This window comes from Simochromis diagramma, unplaced genomic scaffold, assembly GCF_900408965.1.
Source record: "Simochromis diagramma unplaced genomic scaffold, fSimDia1.1 OVJJ01000205.1, whole genome shotgun sequence".
Taxonomy (NCBI): Eukaryota; Metazoa; Chordata; class Actinopteri; order Cichliformes; family Cichlidae; genus Simochromis; species Simochromis diagramma.
The window spans coordinates 6,416,365-6,435,785 of record NW_024386782.1 but is presented as its reverse complement, the minus strand read 5'-3'; the positions used below and the strand labels follow the sequence as shown (position 1 = coordinate 6,435,785).

General features: G+C 39.1%; 3 protein-coding genes across 4 annotated transcripts; all 3 read right to left on the bottom strand.

The window, feature by feature from the left end:
- Window positions 1-139: 139 nt before the first annotated feature.
- Window positions 140-2,257, bottom strand: gng5 (guanine nucleotide binding protein (G protein), gamma 5). Its single transcript, XM_040018949.1, has 3 exons — window positions 2,082-2,257; window positions 777-919; window positions 140-417 (listed from the first exon to the last, which is right to left on the bottom strand). The coding sequence occupies exons 1-2, from the start codon at window positions 2,160-2,162 to the stop codon at window positions 794-796; spliced, it is 207 nt and encodes a 68-aa protein (XP_039874883.1). The 5' UTR covers window positions 2,163-2,257; the 3' UTR covers window positions 140-417; window positions 777-793.
- Window positions 2,258-2,338: 81 nt separating this feature from the next.
- On the bottom strand, window positions 2,339-11,277 carry ssx2ipa (synovial sarcoma, X breakpoint 2 interacting protein a). Of its 2 annotated transcripts, none has more exons than XM_040018838.1 (14): window positions 11,042-11,277; window positions 10,081-10,221; window positions 9,640-9,803; window positions 9,276-9,485; window positions 8,631-8,741; window positions 8,397-8,532; window positions 8,239-8,317; window positions 7,971-8,151; window positions 5,409-5,559; window positions 5,137-5,273; window positions 4,634-4,807; window positions 4,419-4,536; window positions 3,041-3,194; window positions 2,339-2,882 (listed from the first exon to the last, which is right to left on the bottom strand). In XM_040018838.1, the coding sequence occupies exons 2-14, from the start codon at window positions 10,112-10,114 to the stop codon at window positions 2,738-2,740; spliced, it is 1,794 nt and encodes a 597-aa protein (XP_039874772.1). In that variant the 5' UTR covers window positions 10,115-10,221; window positions 11,042-11,277; the 3' UTR covers window positions 2,339-2,737. The 2 variants fall into 2 exon arrangements, with proteins under 2 accessions (XP_039874772.1, XP_039874775.1); XM_040018841.1 differs by having other exon boundaries at window positions 8,239-8,314; window positions 11,042-11,276.
- An 828-nt stretch (window positions 11,278-12,105) lies between these two features.
- Window positions 12,106-19,319, bottom strand: mcoln3a (mucolipin TRP cation channel 3a). Its single transcript, XM_040018875.1, has 13 exons — window positions 19,081-19,319; window positions 18,427-18,658; window positions 18,165-18,332; window positions 17,911-18,064; window positions 17,599-17,680; window positions 17,427-17,523; window positions 17,219-17,318; window positions 15,966-16,078; window positions 14,926-15,075; window positions 14,663-14,764; window positions 14,437-14,559; window positions 14,117-14,323; window positions 12,106-13,999 (listed from the first exon to the last, which is right to left on the bottom strand). Exons 2-13 carry the CDS (start codon window positions 18,631-18,633, stop codon window positions 13,862-13,864), a joined length of 1,641 nt encoding a protein of 546 aa, XP_039874809.1. The 5' UTR covers window positions 18,634-18,658; window positions 19,081-19,319; the 3' UTR covers window positions 12,106-13,861.
- Between the last annotated feature and the right edge of the window lie 102 nt (window positions 19,320-19,421).

Genomic DNA, 19,421 nt, shown 5'->3' with positions numbered 1-19,421 from the left:
TGTTTCCATAACTGTTGCCTCTAAGGCTACATGAAACTAATTTCCCTCATATTAGCTGAATTTGACAATAATATTGGAACTATATCAATTTGCTGAATTCTGATTTTGTTTTAAACAAGAAAAAGATAATGGCAATAAATTGAGTAGTAAAGAATATTTTATTCATTAAATACAAAAAAGTTGAGAACAGTGATGACTAAAATAGAATAGAAAAGGCACAATAATTGAGTCAAAAATCACACTGTGCCGTGGAAAATAATACCGTGTCCTGTCTTCTACCTTATCTAAAAATAGCCAGTCTTCTTCCTGTTTTAAATCCATTGAGTTCTACTTTTGAGATTTCCCGTGGCAGTATAATGGCTTGGCATAAGGAGCAGTGCTGAGGTCAATTTTTCCCTGTAGCATCAAAATGAAGGCCTACAGAACAAGAGAAATGGAAAAAAGAAAAGATGATCATTTTAAATGGTTAAACAGCTCAGGATGAGAAGATTTTATTCAGACTATTTTTACTGATTTACAATGCAACAGTATTTGTATAAACTGAAACAAAGTTTCATAGTATTAAAAAAAAAAAAAAAAAAAAAAGCAACTCTTTTAGTATCCACCTGCAGGTCACACAAGCGTTAGATCAATTTATTAGAAAATACTGTCAATGTTACTGTCAAGTCTGAGATGTTTTTCAATTCAAGAAAGAAATCTGAATACACAGTAAAGACGGCATGTGTAGCTCAGCAACAGAACATGTATGTGCATATTCTAAAGTGTGGCTGGCTTACCAATGGACACAGAGGTTTCACAAGAAGGAGCAGACCTTCTGCGGTCTGAAAGGGTTAGTGCTGGATGACACACCGGTGAGCAAGGGGTCTTGGAGAGCATTCTGTATGCAAAACTGTTGTAGATCTGCAGCTGCCTGAGAAACCTGGTGAAGACAAGAAAAAGTCACTTAGAGCAGCTGCATCCCAATATTTTTGGATGACTGCTCAGTCACCTGTATGATGCTTTTTGTAGCTGGGAAGAATGGAAAATGGACTGGATCTTCTATAATGCTTTTCTACTCTACCTGAGCAGTAAAAGTGCTTTATATAACATGGCTCATTCAGCCATTATTGGAAGGTTTAAGTGCTTTCTATCAAACATCGGGGTTAGCATCTTGCCCAAGAATGTTTGCCATACAGACTGGAGGACCTAGGGGCTGAACCACCAATCTTCCGATTGGCAGATGACCTGCTCTACCAGCCACCCCTGAAGATGCAGACCTGAACAGGGCTAATAATACTCCACTGCACAACTGTGAAGGAAACTGTAGAATGCACTTTTTAAGCCCGACCAATATCAGAGATGAAGCCTTTGTGTCCAATTTTGCTTGCGGTACAACTGGAAATGCAGGAATTCTTTTAAAATAGATGCTCTTCATTTACATGGAACTGTAAACAAGGCACATCTTCTCCAACCATGACTGAATCCAGTCTTTTAGGTTGTTTGAATGTCGTTATAGACAGTATTTGGAAAAAACGTTCAGTGTTTGAATTTGCAGAAGTAGCTAATAAAAACGATCATTCTCATTATTCATCAATTATGTGCTTATGTCAAGTTACCTATTCAAATCTTATAACATAAAATGTGAATTCAAAAAGGAATGCCCACTACACTTAATTTACAAAAATTAAAACAAAATAATACATCCGTCTCATACATGGCGTTTCCCTGTTCTGTAAGTTTAAGAAATTTGCTATCTAGTACCTTACTTTGAATAATTATTTTGTCAAGTAAAAGCATTAGCTACACTTGGGGGGGAGAAAACATTGCTAAGCTATAGTTTTAACATTTGATCTTAAATGGCTTCGTTAAATTCGTAACCAACTACAGCTATCGTGTCGTCATCATCTTATGTTACTCGGGCGTTGTTTTATGATTACAAGCAGCGCGAAACTTCAACACTTCCCCCTCGGTACAAACAACGCCCTGCTTCACAGATACTCTCGGCCAAATTAGCATCACGGTGCTAGCATCCAGCAACAGCTAGTGCTGTTCGCAGATTTTTCCGTTAATTGTCGGGAAAAAAAAAAGTCACTTTTACTTACCTTAACTCTGTTTATGCTCGCCTCAAAACGAAGCTGCTGTACCACCTTTTTCATGGTCACCAGGTTGGATGAACCCGACATTTTTATGCCTTTTCTGTGATTGAAATAAAACGCTGGGCGGAGGGAAACACGTCTATGCTGGTTGCTGCTGAGACAAAAGCAAAGATGACGATATCCGGATTCCGGTTGTTCACACTTAATTGCAACTCCCGATTCAATCCACCAGGGGGCGACAAATGAAAGGGAAACTTATTTCATTATATTAAAAAACATCTTTATTGTTATTACTTCTTGAAAGCAGATCTAATCGATCTAATGTTAATGCAATACATACTTCAAGTCATAATTTATACTTATAGATTATGTAAACATAAAAGGTAATTTCAGTACAATCAACAGGTAGAAAATAATTTCTGGCTACAACACACTCTTATCATTGCTTGGTACCCTTCCTTGAAACACAGCTTAAAATCTGAATTGTCAGTAAAGAAATGAGCTATGGCAGACTTAAAGTGCTTTCTTGTGTGATCAAGCTTTGGTGAATTGTCTGTGCACATCCATTGAAAAATGATTGTTCAGAGCTGATGGGTTTCAGCCACAGATTGAAACTAAACTTTGTTGCAGAGATAAAAACAAAAAAGGCACTTAAAAGGTCTTTAATTGAGGCTGTTCTCATCTTCACCCATAGAGAAAATACTCAAGTCACTGCATCGACCTCTGTTTTTTGCCTTGACCCGATTATCTCCATCTTCAATGGTGCTACACTCTTGCCAGAGTCCTCGATTTGAATGTCTGGAGGAACTAAAAAGAGAAAAATATATACACTAAGTAAGAGTCTCTCATCCTCACTGATTCATGCATCTGTTATTAAGACATTCACATTTAATATCGTGCAGAGCATTTCACTGCATGAATGAAATGCAATCCCTGAAAACAGTTATCTAGTAACTCACTAATACCTGCTTTCTGGTATTAAGCGGAGTGTCCGGTAAAGTTCAGGAGTTGATGGCACAGCAGCACTTTGTGAAGATTTGGGAGTGGAGAACGTCGTGTAGGTAGATGATTTGGCCAGCTGAGCTTTCACTGAAGACATCCTGATCTCTGGCTCACTTCCTGCAATACAGACAGTGTTTTAAGGACAACAGTTTTCTGGTAATGCATTAGGTGTTCATATGCAGTATTAGAAAATGATTATTTGTTAGCCTTTCTCTTACACCAAGTTTTTGTAGTTTTCACACTGATGTCCCCAAGCAGATTGTACTGAATAAACAAGACTGACTTGGCGATGTGATATTGTGGAGCTGTGCAATGATTTGGATAGCTCATAAATTGTATTCACAATAGAACATAGGAAACAGATCCAGCGTTTAAACTGAGGGGGGGAAATATTGGTTCATTTTAAATTTGATGGGAGTGACACATTTCATAGCTCAGAGGCCACAACAGATTGGAACAGTAGGTGGTACTAAAGAACAGCAGGAGGAACATTTCGCAAGTAAATCGGTTAGTTAGTAACAGAAATATGATGGAGTGCATTTAAAAAAAGAAAAGAAAAAGTGCGTCTTAGAGAGGCTGAGTTTCTAGAAAGGAAAGATGGAAATGGGTTCGCAAAATTCAGAATAGTGTTCCTTAAAATAACATTGCAAAGACCATGAATATGTCATCATCTACAGTAAATGAGATTGAAAGGATTGGAGGAATCTGGGGAAATCTCTGTGTCCTAGGGACAAGGCTGAAAACACTGGATGTCTGATCTTTGGGTTCTCAGGCAGCACTGCATGAAAATCAGATACGATTCTGTCATGGAAGTCACTGCACGGGCTCAGGAAAACTTCCAGAAATCTCTCATGGTTTGCTGTGCCTCCCACAAATACAGGTGGAAGCTCCATCATGTAAAGAAGAGACCATATCTGCACACGATCGAGAAATGCTGACATCTTCTATGGATTAAAACGCTTTTAAATGGACTGTGGCAAAGCGTATAACTGTTCTCTCGTAAGATTTTATGGACGATTGATAGAAAGAAGAGGGGATGCTGCTCAGTGGTAAACCGTTAATGGCATCGAATTTCAAAATGAGTGAATATTTTTCTTACAATTGTCCATTTTAAAAACATTTGATGCTTTCTATGTCGTTGTTTCTACCCTGAATAAAAATCTGGAATTAAAAATAAATAAATAAAATAAATTCTTTGCATTTACACAGCATCCCAACTTTTTCAGCAATGGGGTTGCAATTGTGCCCAATTTTAGTAAGTAAAACATTTAACCACTGAGAGGCTATGTCATTCAACCACCCACTCCAGAAAGCACCTTAATTTAAATTGCACCAACTTACTAACTGATAAGGCACTGTGACCATCTGATGAGGAGCATCTCCTTCGGTCTGTAAAGGGAGTCAAATTCAAAAACTGATTCTTGAGCCATGAAGCGCGATCCTCTTCGAAGGCCTTTTTCTGTCGAAATAAAAAAACGATTCCAAAGAAATAAATGCACCACCATCACAATGTGTGCTCAATTTAACTACGGGACCAAATCAGAAGCCTTCAGTACCTCTCGGCCCAGACGAATAGCAGCCTCGGTGAAGTTCTTTCTCTCCCTCTCGAAGTTTCTCTTTTGTTCTTCAAAGAGCCTCCATTCCTCTTTGAGACGCTCCTTCTCCTCCAGTGTGTAGCAGTCATTAAGGAGAGCGGCAGTCTCATCGTCAAACGAGGTGTTGAGTTGTTGCTGCAAAAGCAGGAGTGGTTATTCCTTTGATAGCACATTATTTCTTAATGTTCCTAAATCATTTTTGATACTGACTAACAGGCCAGAAACATCCTCGTGGGGACATCCCATTGACATAATGCTTTCCCTAGCCGCTTACCCGAACCCTTAGCCTAAACCTAACCATAACCCAATTGTAACCTTGACAGTAAAACCATATTTTAAGTGTGAAAAATGCCTCCAACCCCGTGGGGACCTGGATTTTGGTCCCCACCAAGATAGTAAGAACCCGTGCACACACACGTCCCCCCCTTTGTAAACACACTGACTGCCTCTCATCAGATGCTGACCTGAAGTAGCTGCTGTTGTGCATGAATGAACTCTTTGCACTGCTGGACTTCACACCTCATCCTCTCCATCTCATCCTCGTGGGTTTCCAGAGGTATCATCTCTTTATTAGACTCCAGCTGATTCTGCACTTGAGAGACTTGACAAACAAAAACCAAATGGATAAGCTGATAATTTTGGTTTCTTTCCAGGCATGACACATTCAGCTACATAAGAAAGGTTTTGCAGATGAAAAATGTTTAAAGTTGTGCCATTGTATCTACGCCGAATCTACCTTGGCTGTCTAATTTCTCCACATGGTTCCTCAGCTTCCTCCACTGCTGACGGATGCTGTTTGTTAGCTGCTCCCTGGCATGCTCACAGGACTGATCCAGAGTTTCTCTGCTGGTGTCTGCTGTTTTCTCCTCCCCATCTGAATCATGATGCTGCAAATCAGCCAAAACAATATAGTGGGCTTAAAAGGAGGAAATCAGGAGATCTGAACTTCAGACATGTCATTTCTAATACTCTGGTAAACATTTATGGACCAGTTTTAGTGCTCTTTGTATTTTGAAAGTATCTCTATGCAAAAAAAAAAAAACAAAAACAAACAAAAGCAACAATTTAATATGGTAACAAGACTAAAGCATTGTACCACTTTCGCTTACAGGTATGATCTATTGGTGTATTGGCTGAGTCCATTTGGCAAGGTTGTGTAAGACAACGTATTGGTCTGCTTTGTTAAATATTCTACTTCAACACCAAGTAACACCACAAGGTGGCATCTCATTCCTTGTTGTTGCCCAGATACTCTCAGGGATTCTTGTCACTACCACATGTGCGTACGCATGTAGGAACATAAATTTTCTATGGCGATAGCGTATCAATACAGTGACACCAAATATCGACATTTTAAATAAATGAAAATGCTATGAATAAGGGGGCTCATCTCAACTTATACGAGGTAACCTTTCTACAAACAGTTGCAGTCTGACTTGATTGACTGAAATCACTCTAGGAGAGACAATAAATGCCATCTAATTTATAAATGCAGACTAACTGCTACCTCGTTTCCATCAATTTGAATGAGGCTTTGTCAGTGAGCACAACTCGAGAGAATTTGACTCAACCAGCTGCCAATGGAAATGTAATAGTTAAATGTGAATTTCTGTTAAATGTGACTTTCTATAGACAGGATTAGAAGTGATATTTTTGACAATCACAGTTAGTTTCTGTCTCATCAGGAACATATTGCATGTGATTATCAACTCGACCCTATCCGACTGCAGACTGATAGCAACATACAGTATAGTAGGGCTGCACGATTAATCGCTAGAAAAAAATCGCGATCTCGATTCATACTTATGTGCGATCTCATTTCCAAATGACAACGATTAAAAAAAATAAAAAATAAAATAAGACGACGACGACGACGACGACTGTACCGCATTTTGATCCAGGACGTAATCTGCATGAAAACAAGCGCTCACTCTTCCTGCTCAACAAATGACAAGGGCGGAGCCTTATACCACGTGATACAGAAGCTGTGCCGTGTGATGCTAAAATTAGCAGGGAAAAAAACAACGGAGAGCACGTCAGGGATGACAAGAAAGTGACAAGAGAAAATCCGTCCCGGTCAACCACACAAACATCAATAACGGGAACCTTATACAGCGCTTCCCTATACCCGTCGAACTCCCGCAGGCACAAAATTATGGAGGCTATCACTTATCACCTGACCAAAGATATGGCTCCCATCAACACTGTGCAAAACGAGGGATTTAGGAAAATGATCAACACCCTAGACAAACGCTACATAGTGCCGTCCCGCAACTATTTTTCTATTGTTGCACTACCTGCTCTATACACGCAGTGTCGAGCAACGGTGGAGACGGAATTTCAAGCAGTACAACATTTTGCGGCAACAACAAAACGTGAGACATTTGTTGTTTTTATGTTTATTTATTGTTTTTTATGTTCAGTCTCAACTGTTACGAAGTTGATGTGCAGTTAATAAATGCAATAAATATTTATACTGGAAAAGAAAATCGTGAGAGAATCGTGATCTCAATTCTAAGCCAAAAAAAAAAAAAAAAAAAAAAAAAAAAAAAAAAAAAAAAAAAAAAAATCGTGATTCTCATTTTATGCAAAATCGTGCAGCCCTACAGTATAGTGTTAAAAAATAAAATAAAATAAAAATTCACAATAATGTTGTGATAACATCGTATTGTGGGGTGTGGCGATTCCCACCTCTAATGATCTAAAGTAATTTACAACAAAGCCCTGAACAGCTTTCTGGACTAACAAGCTATGCAGTGACAAGAAAGTACCCGCCTTTTGCAATTCTGTATTAAATGTACTGCTGAGGAAACAACACCCAGCTCTTATACCCCCCTTGTTGGAGGCATAAGTACACCTGAGTTTTGTAACAGCAATAAAGGTCCTCTTCTTCTTTTATGTTTTGGTTTACTGTCCAAAAAGCAAAGTCCAAAAACAACCTGGTAATTTCAGTGCACGAGCTATTTATGGGTAAAAAACCCAAAACAGAACAAAACAATTTACTGGATCACTGATTAAACAATTTTTAGTTTTATAGTAAGACTTTTATTCATAAGGTAGGCGTGTAAAAGTTATGAATAGATACCATCACATTATTGTGACACCATGCAAGGATAAATATTATAGCCAGTACCAAACTTTCAATCTAAAATATCATCTGATATTTTTTTCCCCTGACACGTTAATGTACATATGAAGTTCATGATTCACCATCAGGATGGTTTCCTGCCCATAAAAGAACCATCAATCTTTTCAAATCCATCTACCAGAGGTGTGTGTGTGTGTGTGTTTCAAATACCTGCTCCTGGCTGTCATCAGCAGTGGCTCCTCTGCCAGAAGAACTGCATGGACTCAGAATATGAATCATCTCCTTCTTCATCTGCTGGAGGACTTTCTTAAGCTCAGCGTTCTCCAGCATCAAAGACTTCTGAGTTGCCTCGTAGTCACTGAGCAAAGACTTGTACATCTTACCCTCGTGGCTGCAGAAATCAATGACAGATCCGTTTATGTAAATAATAACACATTTTTCAGTTTCCATGGTTAAATGAATTTCACTTTCAAAATACCTGGCTGTCGCTTTTGCAGTCTTCCAGTGACCCCTTTTCCCATCTGACCGTCCCAAGCAATTCAGTACATCGATAGCTACTTGAGGAAAAAGAGAAAATCCAACAGAACTGACACAAAATTATGCAAATCATTGTTTGTTTAAGTTAAGCACATTTACCTAGTTTCTTATCCTTTCTGTCAACCAGCAGCTGGCTGAGGCGCTCTTTGAGCTTTGCAGCTTCTCTCTCTTTTCTTTTGGCATCATGACTGTACTGAGAGGCACGGCTAGCAATGATACTTTGGAGCTTCTGAACCTGTCCAGAAATAATTGATTATTTACAAGCCGTCAGGTTTTTGCATCCTGAAATAACTAGTATTAGTAACAAAACCGCAGTGTGAGAAGAAGCTTTACCTCATCCTTTTCTGTTTTTAAGCAGCTCTGCAAAGTCTTAATTTTCAGTTGCAGCTGCCTCTCCATTTCATGCAGACCACATTTCTCCCTTATTGACAGTTCCAACTGATCCTGGAAGGAAACACATGATACATGACGTAACTGTTATGTGCCATCTGAAGATTTTCTATAAATCAAATTAAATAATTAATAAACTAAAAAATACACTATAAATAAATAATAATCAAATGAAATTCTGTGAATCAAATGACCTTTATTTTTTCCTAGCAGCATGTTTAGAAAAAACAAACAAACAAAAAAACAAAACAAAAAAACCCCCCAAAAAAACAGAGGGACTATGCATCACAACCAGATACCATCAAAGTGACAGAAAGCACGTCAAGACCTCCCAGCACACAGCTCTAAAACGTCTGTCTTTGCTTGACTGACAATGTTCAGTGGGGATATTCACAGTGTATACACACTACAGTGTTTTCATATCTCTAAGAGATGAAAAATGTGACACTGCATTACTCCACCTTTACTCCAAGACATCGATACGCAGATTATAGCCCGAAGAAATAAAATGTTGGCTCCACAGAGAAACAAAAGAGACACTTTCTCTCTTGGAAGTACATTAAAAGAAAGATCAGCGGTTATACATGCCTTGAGTCTGGTATTGCTCGTCTGCATAAGCTCCATGGTGCTTGATTTCTTTAGCTGCTCTTTCTCAAGCCCTTCTACAGTGCTCATAGTTCGCCTGTGAATCTGTAGCAGCTCATACATGGCATTCAGAGCCGGCAATGCATTCAGGCCAGTCCCCTCTGGTGAGGTGGCCTCAATATATGTAGAGGAGAGGCCCAGTGAGGCGAGCTCCTGTGGGGGGATGGAAATTAAAAGCATGTCCTTGTCTAGGGGTTATCTTTTTGGAGACAATAAAACGTTTGCATATAAACCAAACACTTCAAGTAGTAATAATAACAATCAATAATAATAATAATAATAATAATAAACCTAGGGCCTTCCATACCTGATTGATGTATGAAATGCATTGAAGAATGTTATCCTCTGTGCAAAAGGCACTTATTACACTGTAGGAGCTTTTTGCCAAGGGAAACGAGTACGATGACACAAAGTTGTTCTGTCTCGAGGGTGACATCGTAACATGTGATATGCTGGATATCTCATAGTTTTCTGTAAACACAGAACAAAGAAAGGGAAAAAATATTGAAACTGTGGAAACATTACATCTACTGCTCTCTTCCTCTAAAGAGAGGCTTGAATTAGGTTGCAGATGAGAAATGAGAACAAAAATGTGGGTCACCTCTAAAGAGCCCCCCTCCAAAAAAAAAAAAAAAAAAAAAAAAAGCTAATGGGACTTGCTATTCTTGAAGTGCTCTATCAAATGCATCGTTTTAGCACACACACACACACACACACACACACACACACACACACACACAAAAGTTACCCATCGATGCCTCAGTTGTCCACCACTCTCCCATATCACCAACACATCAGGACACGAGGACACGAGGTCATAAGTTGTCACCAGGGAGATGGATTAAGCAGCCGGGGGTTGTGGATCAGAGGACAGCACTGGAACAGAGCGCTGCAACAGAGCATCAAGTCATGAGACAGACCAGCAACAGATAATCTGAGCCGAAGCTTCATCCTCACAGGATTAACTGTCAGATGTGTGCCGGTTTGGAGGGGGATTCGAATGGGTTTTAGGAGGGTGCTCCTATTGGTTACTGGCATCCAAACTGCTGGGCTGTAAGATGATCTGAGCCTCAAACCAAAGGATTACAGAGATAAAAATAAGAGAATCCATTACAGAGAGTAAATCTGACAGACTCATTTGTTCTACGTGTTTGTTTTTTAACTTTAATCACTGACATGCTCGGTGAAACAGGCTGAACCACACACTAAACTAAAGGGGCCACTCCCACAGCCTTACTGCCGTGACTTGCATTCAGGTACAGGTTCATTGTGTTGATGAATAAAAAGAAAAAACGGTGCACTGAAAGGCTGGGGCGTGTAAAAACGGTTGGACGCAACCACCAATCATGGGAAATGCCTGCTGCCTCACAAGCCAACTCTTCCCAGTTTATCTAATGAAGCAGAGAGCTTACACAGCTTTTATCTAGAAATACACACACTGAGGAGGCGATAAAGTCAGACGTGCTACGACGTGACACACTCAATGCTTAACGTCAGGAGCTGCTTAAACGTACGTAATCCAGCAAACATGCTTGCTTACTTTGCTGTGTCGTTTGCTAGACCTCTACATGGCAATAGAGAAATACCTTAGAAGCTTAACGCTGCTAAGCATAAATAACGTTCACACATGCCGTGTTTCTCCCCCGTGATGTTAGTTAGCCAACAGGATAATAGCCATGCTAACATGACAACACTACAAAGATACTCACTCAAGGGCGTGAAACGGGTCAACTAAATCCAACAGTTTAGCTCCGTGCTGCTGCTGGCACGGTTAATACACTCCTTCCCTGAAAACACCTCCAACTCCAGTGTAGACTCCAGTCAACATCCTGTCAACAGCGGCAATAAGTATCAAAACTCCCGACACAGCCCAGAAAATACCTCCACAGGTTAATGGGCAGACTCTGGCTGCTGCGGCGTTTGTATTTTTTTTTTTGAAGTCTATTCCTCCGCTGTCGTCCAATCAAACTGCATTGTTATTGGTGGCACCGTTGTTAGGCAACCAGTATGAGGGCCGTGCATTGGGTGTACATTATGCAAATGAGAAATGCCGTCAGGTGCCACAGTCAGGTGTCATAAATGTCACTGCAGCGCCCCCTGTGGCTGAAGGAGGTATTACTACACATAAAGCCCGTTTTGACGGCTTTATTTATATAGAGCTGCCAAATTAATTGTCATTACACATAGAATCATTGTGCTTGAAATAGAAGATAATGCCTCAAGACAATGAAAACAAGACAGTAGAACTTTACAAAAAAGTAAAATGCGAGTGACAGAGGTAATTCACTTCAGGTCAGCACTCAGCTCCTCCCAAAGAACAGGGCAACAGCTGATGTCCTGCAGGTCTGTTTGGGTTAAACACGTCTGAGATGTTCCGGAGGCCAAACCATTGAGAGCTTTATGAACTAACAGAAGGATTAGTTCATAAAGGGGATTTTAAAGGAAATTCTGTGTTGAACCGAGAGCCAGTGTAGTGACTTCAATAGTAAAGTATATGTTCAAATTTCTGTGTATGCATAAGGACTCTAAAAGTTGCATTCTGGGCGAGCTGAAACTGTACAACTGATAAATTGGATAATCCTGCAAATAGTGTGTTTCACTAGTCTAAACTTCTATATTTGACTATAAGGACCAATTTCTCTGAGCCAGTTTGAGAATTTTCTAACTTTTGATATGTGACAGAAAGCACTTCTGATAACCTTATTAATATGATTATCAAAACTAAGATCATTGTCCAAAATAATGCAAGGATTCTCAACTTACTCGCAAAAGAGATGATTAGTGTAAAAAAAAAAAAAATTCTGTCTCTGACTTTCTGGACCAACAACAAATATTTCTGTCTTGTCTCTGTTCAGCTCTGTTCAAAGGGTTTGTAGACATCCAGTAGTTAATGTCATCAGAGAAGCTTATTAGGTTATGTACAGGGGTTAAATCATCAGAGGAACAAGGTAGGCACATCAGTATCATTTGCATAAGAATGATAGGATATATTATTATTCTCTATGGTAATACCAAGCAGGAGCATGTAAAGGTTAAAGAGTAATGGGCCAAGGACAGACCCTTGTAGAACTCCTGATTGAATGTTCATTTATGCAGATCTAAATCAAATAATTGAAACAAAAAAACCTCGAGCCTTTAGGTACAATACAATGAGACCCAATTAAGAATCTGAACCTGTTAAATCAACTGGATCATAAAGTCTTTGAGTTGAAATGTCCTGATCATCAGTGTTGAAAGCAGCAGTGAGATCAAACAGAGCTAAGATCTGCTGATCTTAAGGTCACTGATGACTTTATAAGAGCTGCTTCTGTGCTATGATTGGTTCAGAGACATCATTGGCACATGTCATAAGTGCTGTGAGGTAAAATTAATTCAGCTGAAACAAATGTTTTATTTTCAGATATTTTGCCGACCATGTTTGTGAGAAAAAAGCCAGATTAAATTTAAAATAGGTGCCACTGTTATGGCTAAAGGTGCGCTGAAATATATCCAGAAGGGACATGACTGATCCTAAGTAGCTCTCAGTACTGAAATTCAAGCTTTATTATCTAAATAAGGTGCTCAATTTGACATTTTGTGCAAAAGAAAAAAATACAAGTATAGCAAAAATACACAAAGTTATTTATACAGGTCATAGGATATGCTTCTGTATTGCTGACAAAAAAAACTGTGCTCAGCACAAAATAAAGAGATGAAAAGCAATTATGTTTCAGGAAATTCACTTTCACTTTACTTTGCATTTAAGTTGTGAAGTTTATTTGAGAGTTGCATCTTTTAGCATGGTTTCCTCACAGTGAGAAGGTTCTGGGTTTGTACCCTCTGTTGGACTTTGCATGTTCTCCCTGTGTGGATTTCCTCCAAGTGCTCCAGTTTACTCCTACAGTCCAAAGATGTGCTTGTTCGGCTAATGGTGATTCTAAATTGGCCATATGTGCTAATGTGAGTGTGAATGATTGTTTTTCTCTCTGTGTTGACCCTGTGATGGACTAGCGACCTGTCCACGGTGAACCCCACTGTTCAACCAATGTCAGCTAGGGTAGGAAGACTCCAAGTTGGACAAATGATTATGAAAATAGAAAGATGTTTAAATTTTCTCCTTAAGTGCTTGTATGTAAAAGATCGCCAAGTTACATCGTTGTTGTGTAGCCAGGAGGAAGTTCTTCTTAGTGTTTTTCTCCACTAATGTCTGAGACATCTGCCCTCCATGTTTGAATGCAACACTGGCAAGAAGAGAATATTATTTGACATATTTATACGGCAATGCTTGATATTGATGTTACATTGGTTTATAATGTGGCCATATAATATCAGCATGTCCTTAACATAGGAACTTTGCTAATTTACTAGTTCTAAAAAAGTCAAAACTCAAGTAAAAGTACATCTGTTTAAGTTGGAAGATATTCCATCACTATCACCCAATAGTGTTAACAAAGGCTCTATACAGACTCTCAGGACCCTGTGGGGCATTTTGCAGTCACATGAGGGCAACCCGTTGCTCACACTTGGCAAAAAGATGATACTACACCCTGTTATCCAAAGCAACCACTTGAAAACATGCAGCAGGTCGACTCGTCAGTATTCTGGTATCGTCCAGACTCAGGCTGATCTATGCACTCTGCAATGAAGGCCTGAAGCTGGGACACTGGCTCCTTGTCTTTCTGATGATGCTGAAAAAAAGAACCATTATAAGAATAAATACATAAATAAATAAATAAAATATGCTCAAATTCAACAGTAAATTACATCCCTGCAAGATATCAAATATCAGGGTTGCTCGGACTGACCTTGATGGTTTCGTACGTGTCAGTGATAAGAGCAATGAACAGACTGAGCACCATGTAGATGAAGATAGAGATGAAGGAATAGAGGTAGAGTCTGCTGAAGAGCCACACCATGTAGGTTTTGTCTCTCATCCTCAGAAAGGTGGAAAACATATCATCACCATTGAGGAGAGAGAAGAGGCACTCTGTCACTTTAGCCAGTGTTCTGAACTGTAAAACAATGTTTAAATAACGATTAACATTCTGACATCATGTTTCTGGAAATCATGTCGGAACAGATCACCCTAATGTTTGTACTGTAATATGAATTGAAGTGTTTATACTTTGTCGTGGTAAGGTCCAAGGACGATCCAGCCACAGAAACAGTACCCGAGGTAGATTATGGCTGCACAGACGCAGAATCGAAACACGTTGGGCAATGCCGCCCTCAAGGTTAAGATTAAGATCTAAAACAAAAAGAAGAAGAAAAAATGCCAGTCCCTCTGGAAATGCATTTGCTCTTTATTTGTATAAAGTATTTTTTATTAGGCACTGTTAGGAAAGTCTTACATTGTACTTCTTGAAGAAACTCAGGTAACGAATCACACCAACCCAGACAAGCATCGTGGCTGTTCCCAGCAAGATACTGCAGACGTCATAGTTTGTTAAGAACTGCAAAAGAAAAAAAATACTACTGATAAATTTGTTAATTCTGCAACCCTTTACATCAGAATCAGAATCGTGTTTATTGGCCAAGTATATGTGTTTTTACATACTGATTTCAGACCATTTAGAAAATATTCACTGATTTCTAAAAGAAAAAAAGAGAAAACCTTTGTTTGTATCCCAATTTTCAGCACTGATCCAGTGATGGTCATTATGTCACTGACAATAATGAGGATGTACCAGCCATTCACAAACTCCATGCGGTCTGACCAGGACACAGTTTTATTGTAGTAGGCACTGAAAAATATGCTGAACTCCTACATATGAGAAATTTATCAAACAAACAGACTGTCAAACAAGTCAGCTAATGAGCTGTTACTACAGGCAGTAGTAACAGGCACATTTTAACATGCTTAGTCTATTAGCTAATACTATAAAGCAATACTGTGCAAAAATCTTGAGTCACCCGACTATGGTTTTGGGTCTACACATATCAAACATCTTTGAATAAATTTTAAATTGTATCTTCACACATTGGCAGTCTGTTAAAACATGTCACACATCAATTGTTCCCATTTCATAAGTTGAATTTACAAAAAATGACAAAGATAACACAGTTTGACGGGCATAAAATATATTTTTGCAATAACAAGGTGATTTCTAAAGAGCTATTATGCCATAATTTGGGATATCTCTTTATGGTGTGCAGTGTATCCCTAAAAATCTGAGGAAACGGGAAAAGAAAAGAAGTGGCAGGCCTAAAAACTATCTAGAGCTGAAGAACAATATCTGAAAGTGCATCTAGCCTCATCAGAAACAGTCTTAGGTGGAAGCATGGCTATCAAGAGTTCTGCCAAATTACAGAAGGACTGGACTGAAAATAAGTGGTAGTGTCAAATCATCTTGATAGACAGAAGAATAAAGGTGGTCATGCCAACATGTTTGTATGTTTCCATAAATCTCTGCACCTATGTCCCATTTTCCCCGCAAAATATAAAGAAATGAAAGGTGGCTCAAGAGTTTTTCACAAAATTATATGTGCTCTTCTTAAAAACTACATCATGTTACCAGTATGTAAAGCCCCTCACCAAAAGTATAGAGAACATTACTTGATTGACCTCATCAACTATAATTATGGCCTGCCTCGGGTGCTGTTTAGTGTCTTAACTGAGCCAGATGCTAAAAGTATTTCTGTGGTGATACTTACAAACTGGAGCTGGATGCCATGGACGACAGATCGTATGCAGAGGATGAGAGAGGCGAAACAGGCGAGGATGACCACAGAATCAAACGACAAGAGGAGATAATCGTTCTTCCCAGCTAGAACATTTGAGGTCAGGTGTTAATATTTTGGGGCTCTGTCTCTATAAAACTGAGACATAACCTTTGTCATTTCTTGGATCATGCAGGTACAGTTGCAATCAAAAGATTACGTACACTCAATATGGGCATGGATGTCATAGTAATTTGGGGTTTTTAGTGATTTGATTGAACTGTTTGTTTTTTCAGGGTGGAGTGATTGTACAGCGTACGACATTGGATTTACATTGGATTTTCTCAAATCCACATAGGGTCAAAGTTAGACATAGCAGCTCAAACATGTACACACACCCCCACTAATATTTGTTTAAATGTCCTTCAGTGAGTTGCACCTCAAATAAATGCTTCTGTTAGCCATCAACAAGCTTCTTGTGTAATTCTGGCTGGATATGTGACCATATTTGCAGAATTGGTAGGGTTCATTTGAATTGGTTGGTTTCATGACATGAGCCCAGCTTTCAAGCATAGTCCAAAAATTTCTAATGAGAAATGAAATTATCATCTATATTATCCATTCCAAAACCAGTTTGATGTGTTTGTCCTTTTGAAACACCTAACTGTGCCCAAGTTTCAACCATCTACCTGTCAATTTGAGGTGACGTTGAAGAATTTGGATGTGCTTCTCCATCATTATAATTATTCTACCCATTTTGTACAATGTACCAGTACCAGTGGCAGGAAAAACAGTTGGTACACTGTTCTTGGGTTTGAAAGCCTCACCTTTATTCCTCTAAACTTACCCCTCACCACTGTGGCCAAATAGATCAGTCTATCTGGTCTGAACATCTGAAACTTTTCTCCAGAATGCATTTGGGTTTTCTTAAAGGTGTTGATTTGGGAACAGTAGCTTCTTTCTTGGTCAACACCCTCTCAGTACATGCTGATGTAAAACTTTCTGCACCACTTATTATACTTTTGACCAAAAAAATCCTTTTGTATCCAATTCTCATTCGACCCTGGAAAAAGAAGACCTCAAAGAAATCATTAAAAGCACAAAATGACCATGACATTCATGCCTATGAGTCTGAACACAGCTGCATTATGAAAAGTAGAAAAGTGTTACTGTGCCCCCTGCTGGCGTTTGACTAACACTAACAAATATTTTGCTTTCTGGTGTCTCTCAGTACTATTTCTACTCACATGTGCCTTCCACGTTCCAGTCACTGCATTCATAAATTCTAACATCATTTTCAATATCAACCTTTATCTTTCCGCTGTGTGCACGATTGTCAAAAATGATCTGTGTAAAAACAAAGGATGGTTCAGTCACTGAGCTTGTAAAATCTTCTAAAATATTATAGAAAATATATCTTTGAGATTGTGGCACTTTTCAGATAGCGTCACCAACCACTATGTGGAAGTCATAACAGTCTGGTAGCTCGTGGTGCCGCACAGTCTGCAGATTGATGGTTTTCAGAGTTAGGTAGATGTTCACAGATAGCAGCCTGGACACACAAACATATATTAGCAGCCAACACTCTTATCATTGGACACGAAACCAATATTTTTAGTTTAGCCACCTTCTGAAATCCAAAGAGAAGTTGGGATGCGTTGCCAGAGTGTCGTTGCTCAATGATTGCATAGGGTGTATGGAAATACAATCTGTGGTGGAGAAAATGTGTTCAGAAGTTATTTCAGTTTGTATTATTTAGCAGAGGAACGATGAAGCACAGATCCCCGTGAAGAGTAGAACAAGCTTCCTCTTTTCACGTCACAAGTGCACGGTGTGATTATTTTCCATTCTTGCCATGAATCAGCTTCAATAAATATATCTTGCACAGAATATTAAGCATTGACCTAAACAGTGTTGCAGCTACGTTATGTTTTTGTACCTTTATCAATATGCGGATCAATATCAAAGGTGTCGTTTTCAGGATCGATGGTGCTGTTTCTATAAAACACTTGACACAAAGTCAGAGGAGTGTAGTCGCCATTAATGAGCTCATATGCAAGATTACCTACAGTCAGGTTTTGGAGATTGGTATACTGAAAAAAACAGACAAAGAGAAAACAGACAACATCTTTTAATGGTGTAAAATTAGAATTAAATAGAAGATGCCACGTGATTAAACAAAGGTTTCAGTACCCTGTTGATAATGTAGTGAATGTGCTCATTCACATCTCTTTTGGTATAAAGGGAAAGGCTTCCGTGCCGGTGATCCTTGTATCCTTTGAGAAACAGATTCCTGAATGTCATCAAATTTTCATCCTTGAAAGTCACCATCATTTCATTACTCAGGCCAAAAGACACCAACTGTTTGGAAACAGGGGGAGAAAGAAAGTCTCACAGGTAAAAAAACAAGTAGCTCCCGACCTCTGTACACATTCACACGTAACTAAAGGATTACCTGGATAGTAGTGATTGCAATTTTTAATATTTGTATCGTCAGTTTCCATGGTTTCCGACCCCTGGCTCTGTACTTCTCGCAGGGATTCATGAAGAAGTATTTGAGCCTCCGTCTGAAATCCTCCACCGTCTTTGTATCTAAGCCGCAGCAGCTGTTTCGCTGACTCTCCTCTGACCTGGCAGCCAAAAGCTGCTTGGAGTCCTCCATTAGGCTGAAGGCAGCTTTGTGACACCTGCATCAGAAATGTTTAATAGATAAAGAAAGCATCTGGCCATTCCAGTCAGCCTGATGTTTATCTAACTGGTTCTCCAGCCTGTGTACACTGCTACTATTCTCTTCTTTATAGTTTAATTGTTATACTTCAATACATACTAATTATGCAACACTGAGCCACAACACACTACAAAACCACAGCCGTGTGGTTACCACACACTGGCCCATTTTAGCTCATAGGGCTTCCTGCAACAGGGAGCAGAGAAATGTACAGATTTGAGAGGTGTGTGAAAACAATTACTACACATATTTTTGCTTAATAAATAAAAGTTAGCTGCTTATATTGGATGTTGTTATATAATTATATATATTTTTAATTCAGATGCTAACTACATTTGTTAAACTTCACTCTACACATAATTATGATAATAAATTAAATACCTGTTAGCGTTCGCCGAGCACCAGCGACCCAAAGTTCACCCAGTCTAACACTCAGGGCTTCTCAGCGGTGTATGAAAAACCAGGTGATACAGTCACCACTGCAGCCGTCACCACAATGACTGTCATTCCTCTGCGCCACTTGTAGCTTTTCCAGTTTTTTCCAGAAGTAAAAAAAAAAGTACGTCTGCACACCCAGAAGCTGACGACACATTTAGACGTTGGAGGCCTGTCAATAACTTCATTTTGACCTCGACAGTTGATGCCCTATTTTAACAATTATCGGCACTCTAACATTTAGATTTTTCATAATCACTACAGGAAATCAACCACACAATGAAAAA

Bases quoted from the DNA above. Each gene is read 5' to 3' on its own strand.
- mcoln3a (XM_040018875.1), bottom strand. From the start codon at position 18,633: ATGGAGGACTCCAAGCAGCTTTTGGCTGCCAGGTCAGAGGAGAGTCAG. The intron at 15,076-15,965 runs GTAAGTATCACC...TCTCATATGTAG, and splicing joins ATGGCATCCAGCTCCAGTTT to GAGTTCAGCATATTTTTCAG. The intron at 14,560-14,662 runs GTAAGACTTTCC...TTTTTGTTTTAG, and splicing joins GTTTCTTCAAGAAGTACAAT to ATCTTAATCTTAACCTTGAG.
- gng5 (XM_040018949.1), bottom strand. From the start codon at position 2,162: ATGTCGGGTTCATCCAACCTGGTGACCATGAAAAAGGTGGTACAGCAG. The intron at 920-2,081 runs GTAAGTAAAAGT...TGTCTTCACCAG, and splicing joins CGAGCATAAACAGAGTTAAG to GTTTCTCAGGCAGCTGCAGA.
- ssx2ipa (XM_040018838.1), bottom strand. From the start codon at position 10,114: ATGGGAGAGTGGTGGACAACTGAGGCATCGATGG. The intron at 8,533-8,630 runs GTAAAGCTTCTT...ATTTCTGGACAG, and splicing joins TAAAAACAGAAAAGGATGAG to GTTCAGAAGCTCCAAAGTAT. The intron at 2,883-3,040 runs GTATTAGTGAGT...TTCTCTTTTTAG, and splicing joins CGCTTAATACCAGAAAGCAG to TTCCTCCAGACATTCAAATC.